The 17,939-nt window shown below is 42.9% G+C and overlaps 1 protein-coding gene across 1 annotated transcript; it reads right to left on the bottom strand.

The window, feature by feature from the left end:
* Positions 1-252: 252 nt before the first annotated feature.
* LOC137332575 (transmembrane emp24 domain-containing protein 9-like) lies at positions 253-17,844 on the bottom strand. The gene is made up of 5 exons (XM_067996506.1): positions 17,682-17,844; positions 8,034-8,134; positions 7,236-7,361; positions 6,047-6,193; positions 253-4,941 (listed from the first exon to the last, which is right to left on the bottom strand). Exons 1-5 carry the CDS (start codon positions 17,818-17,820, stop codon positions 4,792-4,794), a joined length of 663 nt encoding a protein of 220 aa, XP_067852607.1. The 5' UTR covers positions 17,821-17,844; the 3' UTR covers positions 253-4,791.
* Positions 17,845-17,939: the final 95 nt, after the last annotated feature.

The raw sequence follows: 17,939 nt of genomic DNA, 5'->3' as shown, positions 1-17,939 counted from the left end.
TGAACTCAGCCAGAACTCTCCTCCAAACTAAGTCTCACAGCAATAAGCAAAAATATTTTGCCAGCATCTCAGTTAAAAGGAAATGGACCCAGAAGTATCCACAATAGTTTCCTGATGGGAACAGGGTTGATGCCAAGGGCTTACATCCAGTATGAACTCTAGGACCCCAGTTCCAACTGGGCTCTGGTCAGTAGACCTTCAGGGGAATATTGAAGGACTGGACTCTACAGGCACAAAGTGGACAATGGAGGATGGATATATGAACATTTTTTATTAAACATTTTTGTTTGAAGTGAAAAATAAAAAGTTTAAAAATGATTCTTACAAATGCCATCTTTTGCTTTTTAAAAAAAATACAGGAATTCCGATTGCTTGTTTAAATACTGAACAGACATCTAAATAACAGTGCAATCAGCTCCAGAGAAATGCACATTGAATCCAGACCCACAATTCAAACATAGCCACCTGGGTCCTACTGCATCCTGTTGTACAGAATCCCTCATCCAAATATAAACCAAAAGCAGAACACAATCCACATCTACCTGTTTTTTTAATTCCGGCATATTAATAATCAGTGAACTTCTGACTTTAAATTCAAGCAGGCACAGCTTTTCTGTCCCCCAGTTTTCTGCCCAACTCTCCCTGGGGATACATGGGTGCTCACAGGCCTCCATTACCTCAAATAAGTAGCCGTTCTTCATTGGTGAACCTAGACAGCAAACATCAGGAGGCTTTTTGCCTGTTGACCACGTTAAAGCTGAGCCCAATCCTGTTTTCTCCCAACATCCACATGCGGGATCCAACAGGGATCAGTGGATAGCGATTAAAAGCCGTGGCAACATTGTCCTCTCTTTCCACCCCCATCCATCCTAGTTCAGGGGTGCTGAGGCCACTTGGTAGCACCACACCCCAGCCAAGATCAGTTAATTCACCTTTGATCAGGGATCTAGGAGTATTTAGTCTGTATGGCTCAGTATCCATCAGCACATTTATGTAGTAACCCACTGGGAGTAACAGGCAACAGTAGTTTAATACAGTCACTGGGCTACAGTGTGTTTTTGATTAATCCCATCTATAGATTTAACCAAAGAATGATTAAATGGGATAAAGAATGATTAAATGGCATAAGGTGCAAGCCACTAATTGGCTTTCAACCCAGATTCCTTTTGATATTTTTTTGAGGTATCTTCTCATCACCCAACAGCACTTCTCTATACCACAGGCCAATCCACAGTTCGGAAGGCATGCAGGCAATCTGCTCCCATTTCCTGGTACTGCAATAAAACTGGCCACAAGATGTACAGGTGTAGTGCAGGGATACATGTCTCCAAAGTTCCCTCCAAAAAGAATCTCAGCTCTACCATTGGTGCGAGGGATGTCAGGCAAAGCAAAAAGCCCACCAGTGTGTGGTGCTGCACCTCCACAGAAATGTTATTCCATTAACACAAACCTGGATTCAAGCAGAGCTATAGCAAAGACTTAGCATATATAAGGACTCAATTCAAGCACAATTCTGGGACAATTGGTATATGTGAAAGTGTTCCCAGTGCAAGTTACAATGATCATGCAGCAATTCAGAATTTTGTTTTAACGCGCAGATTTCATGTGCCTAGTTCAGAGGTAGTCAGCATGAAGAATGAGAAACTTAAAAAAACAAAAAGGGTGGAAATAGTTTATTTCAAGAATGAGAACTTATGAAAAATGGTCCATGGAAGCAGTAACTAAGAGAACTTGTACATGTCAATTACTGCAATGTACAGAGGAGCAAATCTCATTAGGCAATGTAATCTCTACACAAAATGCACCAAGTTCCAGAAAAAGAAATTAAGGGGGTGGAATAGAAGGGAAAATGTTAACTTTTAAGAAAAAGTAACAAGCAGAAATGTACATTGAGGCACTAATTATTTCTTCAACACTTGTGTAACCAGTTAATTTGCTTTGGTGCGTTATTAAAACGTACAGATGTCTACATTTTGGTGACCAAGGCAGGCACATTGCCTATTTTGCAATGGTCGCCCCATGTCCATGTTCCAACCCTTTCTGATTTTACAGATTAGAAGGATTGTTTCTGAGCAGCGCACACTTTGGCTCTCTATTAGTTTCCACATTTAATGCACTACACCCAGAACCACCCTTAACTATGTGCATTTACAGTAAAACCTCTTATCTAAAGAGGGGTGTCAGTGATGGCTTGAACAGTCTATTTTCCACCCTTTAGCACAGCTAAATAAGAACAGTGCCCATGTAACATGCACTCTACAATCCAGACAGCTGCTTTGCAGGTGCTTTTGAAGAGTACACAGGTATAGTATGAAATGCCATTAATCTGCAGCAACACAATAGCATCTTTCCTGGCAAATTAGTCAACAGGGTAACAGTCTGCAACTGACAAGTACCCACTTTTCAATCCAACTGTTGGGTTGTCACCAGTGTGACAATCACTGTTTCAGACTTAGCCAGACCTCTAGGATGAAACCTTTTCTTCACTCATTCCCCCTATCCCACATAAGCACTACTGCCATCAGCTCAGTTTGCTGCATGCTCCTGGACTGCTGGTTGCACTGCAGCACCAAAGTCATCATGGAGTGGCACACAGTCCTGACTGTCTGCCTAGAGGCAGTTGAGAAAACAACTCCCCATCAAGCATGATGATAAACATGGACTGAAGACCAGTAGAGATGATCATGATCGCTGTGAATTGGTTCACATCGATATTCAGCAGGATGCACCACATAATCTAGAGTGCCTGGGTCTATTGGATCAATATGAACTGATTTAGCCACCCTATGTGACATTCTTCCAAAGAGATTCCCAAACTGGGAAAATGGCTCCCTGGGAAATGATGAGTGGAAAATGATTTCTTTGAAAGGGGAGGCATCACATTTATTCATTAACATTCAATTTCTTCAACCCATCAGTGCGGTTGAGGAGAAGGTTCAGAGTGTAGGAACGATTTAAACTAAATACAGGGATCAAGAGTAGTCAACTGTAATTAGACAGGCATGATTTTATAATACAGCAATCATGCCATTTGGTTTGGAAGCAGCGGGAGTTGTGCCAAGCAATCTAAAGAGGCTGCTCCTCAGAGATGGAACCATTACCTCTGCTGTTGGAGCAGCTTGCATCTGGAGCGCCATATTTCTGGTGGTTTCCCTTCAGCAATCTCCCAACAAGATACCACGGTACGGGCAGCAGTTCTTCGTGAATGCCCATGTAAATGAACATCCCATGAGCAAGCTGGGATATTATGTCTGGAGAACTTCAATCCAATTGGTTTCCCATCAAGCACAAACAGTTTAATGATTTGGTGCACTGAAGAGTTTGCAAAGACTCAGCAGGATATACTACATTACATGGAGAAACTTGATCTACTGGATTAATATGAACAGACCAAGAGCTCCTGTTTGGCATTCTTCCAAACAGATTCTCAAACTGGAAAACCTGATGAAACGCAAACCAATGGGGCCTGCTCATCGTATAGTGAAAGCACCTCCTGTTGACAACAGCAGAAAGTAGCAATGATCACACTCCTTCATCTACCCCAATAAAAGGGAGAGGGAGGAGGAGAGAGAAAACCATCTCAAAGAAAAAGTCCCTACCAATCTAATGAAATCTCCACCCAATCTCAATCAATCCATAAAAAGCAACACAAAGTTCAAAATGTTTCTAGCCTACAGTACAAATGCTTATTGGGTTAATGGGGTCGTGCTCAAAACGTTAACAATTTGAATGCAGTCAGGGCGAGGGGAACATCTCCAGTTTCTACTCCTGCCAGTGTGCTACTGGATCTCTGATCATCAGCACAGTCCCGCTGCAAATATTTGCAGCTGCCTACACACAATCTGAATCAAGTGTAGCTCCATAAATGTAACACCATCCCTCTCATACCCAAGTTCAAAATCCCCCACAGTAACAAGTCCACAGTGGTTCCTACATCTTTATCCCTCAATGATTTACAAATGACCAAAAACAATGTTTCCAATTACAAAGACAAATGGCAGTTCAATAAATTATATTTTTGAGCACATTACAAGCAAAGCAGAGCACTAAATTGCTCAGCAGTGTTCCCTTAAAGTCAGAGAAATTCAATTACAACCAGAAAATTATAAATAATCTAATTCTTGCTTAGTCATAGAGACAGGACCAGTCTGGTGACATTTAAAAGCATTGCTCACACCTCCATGATCACAGCTAGTCACACTGAGGATGCCCATTGCACAATATTTGGGAAAGTTCAAATTAAGAAAAGAGGTCACACAATAAGATGCCTATTTAAGCCTTAAAGGGAAGTTCACAGGACATTGTTTGGTGTTTAACAGTTTCAAAAATGTTAAAATTAGTTAATGGATTTAACAAACTCAACTGCTACAGTGGATGGGGAAAGGAATATATATCTTAGCACATTTAGGTACTGCAAAACTCTACTTTAAATACTCCATTATTGAAATATTCAAAGTTTTGGTAAGACGGGAAAAAAAACACATTTACAGATTAACAAAATATTAGGCGTCCCAGAGGCAACAAAGCAAGGTCAACTCCAACTGTTTGATGTAGGTTGGAGAGATGCGCCTTTTTGGCAGTCATGGCTTCTTTTGCAAAACCCAACTGGCAACAAACATACTATCCATTACTTGCCACAATCCATTTGGAGAGACTGCATCTCATGGAGGTAGGGGAGGGGGTGGATTTGGGCAAAATCGACTTGAATTGTGTAATTGGAAACGTGCCTTTGGCCAATCAGCCTTGTATTGTATTTAAACCAAATTGAAAACAGGTCATTGCAATCATGACCTACACAAGTTTCTTGGCCTCAAAGAAGCTTTTCAGGTGCCTCATCTGCCAGATTCCAGTCACAATGAGGATCAGCGTTTGCACGATTGACCACCACAAGACTCGCTGGTTGGTGCTCTCACTAGTCACCCGGAAACGCTCCTCACGATACTGGAACAGAAACAAAAATAAAAAATCAGGACATAGAATCAGATATTTACAGCACAGGAGGAGGCCATATCTTGCAGAACCCATTACATTATCCCAATATTTAACACAAATGCAGGCAGCCATTTTAGTATTCTGGCTCCCTGCAATAAAAAGCCTCATTGCTGCACCAATACATGCATCTTCAGCTTTCTTAAAAGTAGGACATTACTCTATAGATCATATAATTATAACAGATGTAATCAAATGTCACATTTTAAGAGAATTATCAGCATTTTAAAACAAAAAGGTAACTCAGGCATTTTGGAATATTTTGCTAGACGGCAAGAAAGAGTAACTGAAGCAGTTTCTGAGTCCCACATCCAAATTTTGGGGAAGTGGTGAGACCCAATAACAATATCTGAAGCACTCTGCATCTCCAATGTTACTCCAACTACCTCACGGCCAGATTCTATAGCGACTCTCAGCCAGAGACCCTTTTATTACCTCAACCAGTTTATTCCTGACCAAATATACCAACACAAATATATTTTTAAAAATTGCAAGAGAGTGACTACAGAGGAGAAAAAAAAACTAACTTCACCCAATTTCCTTAATGTTTCACACTGTGAAAAGCAAAATATATACCATGTTGATTTCATTCTGTTGATCCTTACATATACTTCATGTACACCATTCCCTACCTTAAACAGTTTCAGGGGCACTGAACGGTCATATAACCCTAACTGTTGTAGCAGTAAATATACAGGTGTCTCAACATCAGCAGTTCCTAGTTACTTTGCTTTAATACTGACTAGCTTGCCCAACAGTTCAGTGGTTAAATGCACCCTGTAGTGTAATACTAAGCTAGACTTATTGACCCACCCCCCTTCCCATGATGCACATTACTACTACTTTTCTGTCAATTTTATTGCTGCCTCATATTCACATACATACTGTTCATCTCTTTCTTCATACTCACCATTTGAGTCCCTTTCAGGTCACAGTACTCCTGCCATCACTTTCTACTTTGGTTGCTGCCCTTATCCTCTCCTCCAGTAGTTTTGTCCCTGCCCCCCCTCACGTACCACCCCCACCCCTCGATAATTATGTCCTTGCCCCCACTTACCCGCTGGTAGTTCTGCTCCTTCTGGATTTGCTCCACCTGTTCAATCAGTTGCCTCACACGGAGCTGGAGCTCAGAGAGCTTGTCCTTCGCTGCAATCTCAACATAATCATTGGCATGTTCACCAACTTGGATGTCCAAGTGAACCCGCTGCAGGGAGAAAACTCATTACTCAAGATGCCCTCAGTGCAACGATCAAATAACTCATCAGAAATGCAACTGAACCTGGGAGCTTCCTGGTTTGTATGGCTCTGTACCATACAAGGGCAGGAATTTTCACACAGCTATTTAGGAGCCCAAGACTACTTTTCAATGCTTTTTTGAATTAATATGATTCAATAGTGCTCTGGTTATACTACTGACCAATGGGTTACGATTGAAAGGGGTAGGGCAGAGGGAAGGGAAAAGACACACAAAAAGAATGGCTCAAACTTTCTGGTGAAATATTACACAAAACTTGAATATTCAATGCAAATGTCAAGCAGTGATCACAAAATCCCAGGCTGAGTTAGGGACATCAGTCTAAATTTGTGCGTGACTGATCTTTTCCCTTCCACCACCTCCACCCCAAGTTATAAGAATAAAATATCCCAAGAAACCTTCAACTCCCACAAAAATTTACATATTGGACAAACATCTCATAGGAGGAACTTTACATATTTTTAAAACCACAGCTCATCATGGCTCACACTGACAATAAGTGTGAAGCTGGATAAAAGTTATTTTGAAGTAGATAGCTTATCTGGCTATCAAATACAGTCACCAAAATATTTTCATAGCCAGAGTGCCAAGCCCATTCTGTTCTACTGTATCAACCTATATACATTTGAAGGCAATACATGATGCATCTGAAATAAAATCAGGTGACATTTCATAGTCATTCCCCCCTCACCCAACCACAAGGAACCCAAAGATTTCTCCAGGGTGAGGAGACCGATATAAAACTTTCTAGGCAGGACAAAAATTAACAGTAACGTTTTTGTTGGATTATAATTATTATTGCAGAATCCTCTGAATCTCAAGGAAAGCAGACTCCAACTTCACACTAAAAAATTTAGTCATGGTTACCACACTGAAATCGGTACAAACAGATAAAATGGTCTTTACCTTTTAGAAGTTTTATAATTATTACTGATTTTATCCTTCTTATCACCCCATGAAGTTGCATTATTCTTACAAGTTCTTTCCTTACCAACATTCCTGATGCAAACAGGGAGAGTTTGGTGGAATTGGAATGCAGGCAGATCTGGTGCTCTCCTGGAATATGGGAGGTGAATGTGAATCTTCCCTCAGAAGCATACTGTCTTGAGAGAATGACCTATAGAGAGTAAAAGACATTAAATCTTTTGTTTTGTATTGATTCTAGCTCCCTTCTTCCCTTTTTAAACCCTATTCTGCTGACAATACCTAAAAAAGGTTGTTGGTGTTGAGAATCATTTCTGGACAGTTGCATAATGACCGCGGAGTGCTGTGGGTACCTAGCGGCAGCAGGCAGCCAGCTATATAGAAAGAGCTTCACAGCCCTCATTAAAAAAAGTGGGTTGGTAAGCTCCTGTAGCTTCAGGAGCCCCATATACTGTAAACTGTAATTGGTGTTATTTTCAACAATCTCACACCTGGCCTTTCATTGTGAAAATTAAACTACCAAATCTGCACATTTATTATCTAATGGAACAAACTCACAGACATGGGAATTTTTTTTTGGTTAAGCTTATCCTTTCAAAAAATGACAGTTCATCTGATTTAGCAATCAGATTGGAAATCTCACTCCAGAATAGATAATGTTTTACACTGCATCAAATCTGACTTGGGAAGAAATAAAGTACAAAAATATTCCATTTTGCAGTACCAACACTACCTTTCACCTTGAGCACAAAGTTCACTTGAAAAAGTAATTTAGTTTAGAGAGAAAATGTCTTAAAACCAGTAGATAATTCTCTTGAAGTAATCAAATAAACAGGTTGGCCTTCTCAGCTTGAATATGTTGTACCTTTTCATCAGGATCCTTCACTTCCACAAACATTCCTAGTCCGGGAGGAGAAGGCAGGTACTCCTCCCTCTGTTTGTCATACATCAGAGTTTTGTAATTACCTGAAAAATTCAATTGAAACAAACTAAAGGTTAATCCCATCAGTTACATCAACTTTTCAATGGGCAGCAGCTGGGATGGGAGGAGGAAACTAAAAGTGGTCCAAAACACATCGTTCACTGCTTAAATTAGCCTCCTGCTGACTGACGGCTGATCTTGTCCATGAACAAAGTTAATAAGCTTGACCCTTACACCACTCACCAACCAACCTAAGGATGTTTTTTTTTTTGGGGGGGGGGGGGGGGGGTAAAGAGGGGAAGTGTGGAAATTGGAGCAGTTATAAAAGTGAAATTTGAATGAGAATTATTAACAATTATTAAACTGAGGTAGGTATTAAGGAGCATCTTAAAGGAGCAGAGTGGTAAAGAGGCTTAGACAGGGAATTCCAGAGCTTAGGGCCTAGCAACTGAAGGCATGGCCACCAATGGTGGAGTGATTAAAATCAGGGATGTGCAAGAGGCAAGAATTGGAGGAGCGCAGAGATCGCGGAGGGTTGCCAGGCCAGAGGAGGTTACAGAGATAGGGAGAGGCGAGACCAGAGATGGATTTGAAAACAAGAATAAGAATTTTAAAATCAAGGCATTCCAGGACTGGGAGCCAACGTAGGTCAGCGAGCACGGGGTAATGGGTGAACAGGACTTGGTGCGAGTTAGGATATGAGCAAGAGTTTTGGGTGAGCTCAAGGTTATGGAGGGTAGAAAATGAGAGGCCAGTCAGGAGAGCATTGGAATAGTCGAGTCTAGAGGTAACAAAGGCATGGATGAGGGTTTCAGCAGATGAGCTGAGGCAAGGGCGGAGACGGACAATGTTACAGAGGTGGAAGTAGGCAGTCTTGGTGATTGAGCGGATACATGGTCGGAAGCTCATCTCAGGGTCAAACAGGATGCCAAGGTTGCGAACGGTCTGGCCAGGGAAAGGGATGGAGTCGGTGGCTAGGGAACAGAGTTTGCGGCGGGGACCAAAGTCAATGGCTTCGGTCTTCCCAATGTTTAGTTCGAGGAAATATTTGCTCATCCAGTATTGGATGTTGGACAAGCAATGTGCCAAATGAGAGACAGTGGAGGGGTCAAGAGAGGTGCTGGTGAAATAGAGTAGGGTGTCGTCAACATACATGTGGAATCTGACTGTGTTTTCGGATGATGTCGCTGAAGGGCAACATTGTAAATGAAAGCATAGAATGGTTACAGCACAGGAGGCCATTCGGTCCATCGAGCCCATGCTGGCTCTTTGTAAGAGCAATCCCATTCCCCCGTAGCCCTGCAATTTTTTTTCCCCTTCAAGCACTTATCCAATTCCCTTTTGAAAGCCAAGATTGAATCTGCTTTGACCATCCTTTCAGGCAGTGTATTCCAGATCATAACTACTCGCTGCGTAAAAACGTTTTTCCTCATGTCGCCTTTGGTTCTTTTGCCAATCGCCTTAAATCCGTGTCCTCTGTTTCGCGACACTTCCGCCAATGGGAACAGTTTCTCTTTATTTAAACCCTTCATGATTTTGAACACTTCTATCAAATCTCCTCTTAACCTTCTCTGCTCTAAAAGGAGAACAATCCCAGCTTCTCCAGTCTATCCACGTAATTGAAGTCCCTCACCTTGGAACCATTCTAATAAATCTTTTCTGCACCCTCTCTAAGGCACCCTTCCTAAAGTGTGGTGCCCAGAATTGGACACAATACTCCAGCTGTGGCCGAACCAGTGTTTTATAAAGGTTCAACATAACTTCCTTGCTTTTGTAATCTATGCCTCTATTCATAAAGCCCAGGATCCCATGTTTTTTTTAACCGCTTTCTCAACCTGTCCTGCCACCTTCAACGATTTGTGCACATATACCCCCAGATCTCTCTGTTCCTGCACCCCGTTTAGAATTGTACCATTTAGTTTATTTTGCCTCTCCACATTCTTCCTGCCGAAAAGTATCACTTCGCACTTCTCTGCGTTAAATTTCATCTGCCACGTGTCCACCCATTCTACCAGCCTGTCAATGTCCTTTTGAAGTCTATCACTATCCTCCTCACTGTTCACTCCACTTCCAAGTCTTGCGTTATCTGCAAATTTTGAAATTGTGCCCTGTACACCCAAGTCCAAGTCATTAATATATATAAAAAAAAAGCAGTGGTCCTAGTACTGACCCCCGGGGAACACTACTGTATACCTTCCTCCAGTCCGAAAAAAAACGTTCACCACTACTGTTTCCTTTCACTGAGCCAATCTCATATCCATGGGCTTCAATGTTGCTGACAAGCCTATTACGTGGCACTTTATCAAACGCCTTTTGAAAGTCCATATACACATCAATCGCACTGCCCTCAACAACCCTCTCTTACCTCATCATAAAACACAATCAAACTAGTTAAACATGATTTGCCTTTAACAAATCCATGCTGGGTTTCCTTTATTAATCCACACTTGCCCAAGTGACTATTAATTTTATCCCAGATTATTGTTTCTAAAAGCTTCCCCCACATGAGGTTAAACTGACTGGCCTGTAGTTGCTGGGTTAATCCTTACTCCCTTTTTTGAACAAGGATGTAACATTTGCAATTCCTCTGGCACCACCCCCTTATCTAAGGAGGATTAGAAGATTATGGCCAGCACCTCTGCAATTTCTACCCTTACTTCCCTCAGCAACCTAGAATGCATCCGATCCAGACTTGGTGACTTATCTAATTTAAGTACAGCCTTTCTAGTACCTCCTCATCATCAATTTTTAGCCCACCCAGTATCTCAACTACCTCCTCTTTTCCTGTGACTTTGACAGCATCTTCTTCCTTGGTAGAGACAGATGCAAAGTACTCATTTAGTACCTCAGCCATGCTCTCTACCTCCATGCGTAGATCTCCTTTCTGGTCCCTAATAGGCCCCACCCCTCCTCTTACTACCTGTTTACAATTTTTTGCCTATAAAAGACTTTGGATTCCCTTTTATTTTAGCTGCAAGTCTATTCGCATACTCTCTCTTTGCCTCTCATTTCCCTTCTCCTCTGTACTTTCTATATTCAGCCTGGTTCTCACTTGTACTATCAACCTGACATCTACTATACGCCCCCTTTTTCTGCTTCACCTTACTCTCTCATCATCCAAGGAGCTCTGGCTTTGGTTGTCCTACCTTTCCCCCTCATGGGAATGTACCCAGACGGTACACAAACCATCTCCTCTTTAAAAGGTCACCCGCTATTCGATTAGTTTTGCCCGCCAATCCTTGATTCCAATTTACCCGGACCAGATCCATTCTCAACCCACTGAAATTGGCCCTCCTCCAACTAAGTATTTTTACTCCAGATTGCTCCTTGTCCTTTTCTATAGCTAATCTAAACCTTATGATACCACGATCACAGTTCCCTAAATGTGCCGCCACTGACACTTGCTCCACTTCATTCCCCAGAACTAGATCCAGCAATGCCTCCTTCCTCATTGGGCTGGAAACATAATGATCAAGAAAGTTCTCTTGAACACACTTCAGAAATTCCTTCCCCTCTTTGCCCTTTACATCATTACTATCCCAGTCTATATTAGGATAGTTGAAGTCTCCCATTATCACTACTCTATAGTTCTTGCACCTCTAATTTCCCTGCAAAATTGCTCCTCTATATCCTTCCCACTAGTTGGTGGCCTTTAGAATACACCCAGTAGTGTAATGGCACCTCTATTGTTTATTAACTCTAACCAAATAGATTCTGCCTTTGACCCCTCAAGGGCACCCTCTCTCTCTCTCCAGTACTGCAACATTCTCCTTAAATCAATACTGCCATCCCCCCCTCCTTTTCTTCCTTCCTGAACACCTTGTATCCAGGAATATTTAGTACCCATGAAAAATAGGAGGGGGATCAAGGATAGATCCTCGGGGGACTTGAGGTAAAGGCGCAGGAGCGGGAAGAGAAGCCATTGCAGGTGATTCTCTGGCTACGACTGGAGAGATAGGAATGGAACCAGGCGAGGGCAGTCCCACCCAGCTGGACGACAGAGAAGAGGTGTTGGAGGAGGATGGTGTGGTCAACCGTGTCAAAGACTGCAGACAGCTCAACGTAGATGAGGAGGGATAATTTACCATGGTCACAGTCACACAGGATTTCATTTATGACTTTGATAAGGGCCGTTTCAGTACTGTGGCAGTAGCGGAAACCTGATTGGAGGGATTCAAACAAGGAGTTGCAGGAAAGATGGGCATGGATTTGGGGGGCAACAACACGTTCAAGGACTGGAGAGGAAAGAGAGATTGGAGATGGGACGACAGTTTGCAAGGACAGATGGGTCATGGGTGGATCTTTTGAAGAGTGGGGCGATGACGGCAGATTTGAAAGGGGGGGGTTAAACAGTACTTGAGGGGAGAGAGAGAGAGAACTGTTAATAATTTCAACTAACATAGGGGCCAGGAATGGAAGCTGGGAGGTCAGCAGTTTGGTGGGAATAGGGTCGAGGGAGAAGGGTCTCATGGTCAAGATGAGCTCGGAGTGGGCATGAGGGGAGATAGGAGAGAAAGAGAAAGATGCGAGTTCAAGGCTGGGGCAGTAATACCTTCTGGACCATTGGAGGGGCTAGCATTTCATTTTTAATTCTAAAAAGGCAGCTTATGTCTCTGTTGGGAGGTGTTTTCTGGAATCGTGAGCACTTTCCCCAGCATTAGACCAACAGCAGCACAGCACTTGTGTAGCTATGATCAGAACCTGATCCAGGACTGATAATGAACCAGAAAAGAATAAATCATCTTTCCTGTTTAAAATATTGCTACAGAGCTCATTACCTCCAGTTACTGCAAACCACCATTACACCACTTCTAGGGCTAAACTAGTTTTAGTGTGTTGTTTCTCTAGGAGTCCTAGAACCTGCACAAAACAGCATGACCTGATGATTTATATAGAAATGTTCAACAGATTTTGGAAGCTTCTATCAAAGTGATCAGATTCCCCAACGTTGCAGAACTTCAGGGACTCCATGGAGGGAAAAAGTGTACTTTGTACAACCGGAAGATACTGCTCAATAGACCAGGGTTGTGGTAACAGCAGCAAAAGGAAGTGGTTCACCAAAAAAAAACAAAAGTAGATGGTCGTCCAGGGTTACAGCACTCACCATTAGGCAGAGGACATCTGTCTTAATGTATTGCAAGATTGTGAAATACAAGATTACAAAGTGACAAAGCACAATGAAGCACCATCAGCACAGTCGTGCAAACTTGTTACACATAATCTCTAGTCACTGAGTTCACTACCAGCAGAATTGCAGTGGCTAAGTGCCAACAATTCCAACAGGAGGTAAAAGACAGTGTCTTCCATTCTCGGCCTCTCCCCCGTTCTATTTTTAAGTTTTAGTTTTCATTTGTTCTATCTAATTTTTTTTTTTAAAAAGAGAATTTTTATCTTTTTTAAATAAAGCAAGCTTTGAAACCTTTGCTGACCATGTTTCTTCTTCCATCTCATTCCTATGCATTTTTGAAGTGAAAGCAAATTCCAAAAAAGAGTATTTTTTGCTGCAAACTGGATTTGTTTTTCCAGGCAACACTGAAGATTGAAATGGTTAAGAACATAAGAAATCGGCCCCTCGAGCCTGCTCCGCCATTCAATAAGATCATGGCTGATCTGATCCTAACCTCAAATCTAAATTCATGTCCAATTTCCTGCCCGCTCCCTGTAACCTCTAATTCCCTTTACTTCTAGGAAACTGTCTATTTCTGTTTTAAATATATTTAATGATGTAGCTTCCACAGCTTCCTGGGGCAGCAAATTCCACAGACCTACTACCCTCTGAGTGAAGAAGTTTCTCCTCATCTCAGTTTTGAAAGAGCAGCCCCTTATTCTAAGATTATGCCCCCTAGTTCTAGTTTCACCCATCCTTGGGAACATCCTTACCGCATCCACCCGATCAAGCCCCTTCACAATCTTATATGTTTCAATAAGATCGCCTCTCATTCTTCTCAACTCCAATGAGTAGAGTCCCAATCTACTCAACCTCTCCTCATATGTCCACCCCCTCATCCCCGGGATTAACCGAGTGAACCTTCTTTGTACTGCCTCGAGAGCAAGTGTGTCTTTTCTTAAGTATGGACACCAAAACTGTATGCAGTATTCCAGGTGCGGTCTCACCAATACCTTATATAACTGCAGCAATACCTCCCTGTTTTTATATTCTATCCCCCGAGCAATAAAAGCCAACATTCCGTTGGCCTTCTTGATCACCTGCTGCACCTGCATACTAACGTTTTGATTTTCTTGCACTAGAACCCCAAGATCCCTTTGTACTGCAGTACTTTCCAGTTTCTTGCCATTAAGATAATAACTTGCTCTCTGATTTTTCCTGCCAAAGTGCATAACCTCACATTTTCCAATATTGTATTGCATCTGCCAAATCTCCACCCACTCACCCAGCCTGTCTATATCCCCTTGTAGGTTTTTTATATCCTCCTCACTCTCTACTTTCCCTCACATCTTTGTATCATCTGCAAACTTTGATACATTACACTCAGTCCCCTCCTCCAGCAGAGAACATTACCACATTTTTCTGGAGGGGAGGGAGAGAGCACTGACCAGAATCTGAGCACCATTTGTGCTGATCAGTTCCTTGTTCAATAAGTGTAATGTTGTCATTTGTTTTCTGTTGGGCCACAACTCAATGAAAGGATATGGTCTTTGAATGGGCCCTCTTTGCACCTTCATTTAAAAAGGCTGTAAATGAAGACAACTCTGCAAGTTACCCACCCAAACTAAATTCTATAGGACTCATTACGATTGAGGAAAACACACATTTGCATCAATAGAAATAATGGCCTCAGCCCTAAAGATCAGAAGATAGACACAGGAAGTCAATTAGCCCATTTAAGCTCATCCACACAGAAAGAACAGACAGTCCTCCCATCACAGAATCTAATGGCTTCTTAAGTGATTCCACTACTACTTCAAGGCCCTTTCCACATGTTGATCATTCTTGTTTGAACAACTTCCTGGGATCATTTCCAATTACGGAGTTTGCCCACGCTCAACATCCCCTCCCGTCCTACCGTGATGGTTCAGCTTAAACTAGTGTTCCAACATTTACCTTATCATATTCAATGCAACTTGTATTTATAAAGCATCTTTAATGTAAAAAGTCTCAAAGTGCTTCACAGACAGGAGTGGGAAAAATGGACATGAAGCCGGGAAGGGAGAAATTAAAAAAGGCATCAGAAATCCAGGTCAAAGAGATGGGTTTTCAGATCTTTTTTTAAAAAAGTGGAGGGGTAAAAAATGGAATTCTAGAAAATAGGACTCAGACAGTGAAAGCGCAGCTAAAAATCTAGTAAGGGGAGGGTGAAAGAAATGCACAGCAAGTTGGAGTCAGAGGAAGAGTGTGCCTGGGTGATGTAGGCTGGAACAAATTGCAGATAGGGTGTGCCAAGGCCATGGAGAGATTTAAAGATAACAGGCAAATTTAACCCTGTCCGTCTGGCAGAAACCAGGGCTAAGAACTTTAAAACAAGGACATGCAGTAGAGTTTTGGATGAGTTAGCACTTATGGAGAGTGGAGGGCAGAAGGCCAGCAAGGAGAGTACTGGAGTCATCAAGTCTGGAGGTGACAAAGACATGTTCAAGCAACGATGGGGATGAGGTATGGGCAGAGGCAGGCAACATTACTGAGGTAAAGATAGGCAGTCTTTCTAATGGAGAGGATATGGAGCCTGAAACTCAGCTCAAGGTCAAAAAGGTCACCAAGACTGCAAATAGTCTGGCTAAGCCTATAGCTGCCTGGGAAAAGGGGATTGAGTCAGTGGCACAGGAGCAGAGTTTGTGGTGGAGTCCAAAGACGATGCTTTTGCTCTTCCCAGCGCTGCGTGGGAGGGTCATGAGAAATCCAAGACAGGATACAGAACAAGCAGTTAATAGTAGAGGCAATCAAAGGGTCGAGAGAAGTGTTAGGTAGGTACAGCTTGGTGCCATGGGCCTACATGTGCAAGCTGATCCGATCTACCGATGATGTCACCAAGGGCAAGCACATGCATGAGGAACAAGGGGCTACAGTGAGATCCTTGGGGGAACTCCAAGTGACAGTGTAGGGGAGGGAAGAGAAGCCATTGCTGGAGATGCGTAGCTATCCATGTTTAGATAGGAAGGTACAGAATCACACAAGGGCAATTCTGCGGCGCTCAAAAGAGGAAGCACATTGGAGGAGGATGGCGTGGTCAACCATGTCAAACAGATACAGACAGATTGAGGAGGGATAGAGCACCAGTCACATGGTAAGGTCATTTCAGTGCTGTGAGAAGGCCAGAAGCCAGATTGGGGGGATAGGAACAGGGAATTATGAGAGACAAGCACAGAGCTAGGAGGCACCAACATATTCAAAGGCCCTTGGGGGGGGGGGGGGGGGGGGGTTAGTGTTCACCATTTTGTAGGAAAGCAGGACAGTGCCCAAGGAGGGGAAACCATTGGCATGAGGGCCAGGAAGGAGAGTTGGATGGTCAGGAGTTGCATGGGGAGGAGGCAAGGGAACAAGTGAGTCACAGACAAGATAGGGGAAGAGGGAAGAAACAAGACATAGGGATTGGAGGCTAGAGTACAGTTATCAACTCTCCAAGATTGCCCTACAGTCTGCAGAAATTAAAGATTAATCCACTGGACATTCCTGTGAACAACCCAGGAGAAAAATCAGTCATTAAAAAGTGTTTTTTTCCCCCATTTTCTTTGAACTTCCATTCATTAGTTATAAAAATATTGACCCGGGGGGGGGGGGGGGAAAGGGGGGAGAAAAGAGAGAAGGGAAGTTGAAGGCAGGAGGTCATGTGATGAAACCTCCAGGAATATGTCCAGCCAGAGTTCACAACCTCAGACTAAAATGGGTGAGGGACTGGAAGAGGGCAATTATCATCATCTTAAATACCTACGGTCACCTCCTTTTGAATATGAATAATGCAAGTTTTCCCATTCAATCCTCATAGTTCAGCCCTCTGATGCTAAGTATAAACCCTGTGGCTCTTCTCTACACTACCTCCAGGGCTCGAGCCTTTACGTTTTAGTGACCAAAACTGGTCTTACACTCACTCATGGTTAGAAGGCTCACTCTCATAATTATAAGATGACACTTCATGCTTCTTCCTATCTCCACCAAGAACATAAAGAGTGGCAACATATATCACCGGTTTTCAAACTTTTCTGCATAAAGGTATGTAAGCAAATACTAACTTGAAAATATATCAGTTATCCAAAGCAGGAAACTCATTTTACATTAGTTTACAGCAACTCATGCAAGGAAGTTAAATGCGGAGACCTCATGATCCTAGAGATCCAATTACAGACCCTGCAGAGAAGAGTTGTTTCATGAAAAAAGTGTTTAGCAAACTTTCCCCCTCCTGTCCTGAAGATAGGGTAACAAATCAGCACCCCACACTCGTGGCCACTGCTCATATGTGAGCCTGGTCAATGCATTAGTGGGACAGCACAGTAGAGCCCAGCTTCAGCCCCAGGCCCGGCCTCACCGGTTGTGTCTGCCCAAGTGTACGTGTCAGTCAGATTAAATCAAAGGAGCCCAAGTGTACGTGTCAGTCAGATTAAATCAAAGGAGCCCAAGTAGTCACCCGCCCTCCCACTTACCTATGACCATGGTCTCGTCAGGTATCTCCTCGATGAAGCATTTCTTCTCGGTCTCGCCGATGTGGAAGTAAAGGCCGGAACATAATGTGGCGACGAACCGCAACAAGACCAAGCAACGCAGCCACTCGCCCACCGCCATCTTAACTCAAAAACCTGCACTGCGCCTGCGTACAACCCTCAGCCGGTGAAAGAAAAGAGCACGCATGCGCCTGCCAACACGCCGTGTCTCCACCGCGCATGCGTGGCGATGAACAGTGC

The sequence above is a fragment of the Heptranchias perlo genome, chromosome 14 (assembly GCF_035084215.1).
Source record: "Heptranchias perlo isolate sHepPer1 chromosome 14, sHepPer1.hap1, whole genome shotgun sequence".
NCBI lineage: Eukaryota > Metazoa > Chordata > Chondrichthyes > Hexanchiformes > Hexanchidae > Heptranchias > Heptranchias perlo.
The sequence above is the reverse complement of the archived record's forward strand: the minus strand, read 5'-3'. Positions and strand labels throughout refer to the sequence as shown.

What these genes read in the sequence shown, in the direction of transcription:
- LOC137332575 (XM_067996506.1), bottom strand. Translation starts at nt 17,820, where the DNA reads ATGGCGGTGGGCGAGTGGCTGCGTTGCTTGGTCTTGTTGCGGTTCGTC. An exon ending in TGTTTGCATCAGGAATGTTG is followed by an intron (nt 6,194 to 7,235) that starts GTAAGGAAAGAA and finishes TTCTCCCTGCAG; the next exon opens with CGGGTTCACTTGGACATCCA. An exon ending in AGGAGCAGAACTACCAGCGG is followed by an intron (nt 4,942 to 6,046) that starts GTAAGTGGGGGC and finishes TTTCTGTTCCAG; the next exon opens with TATCGTGAGGAGCGTTTCCG.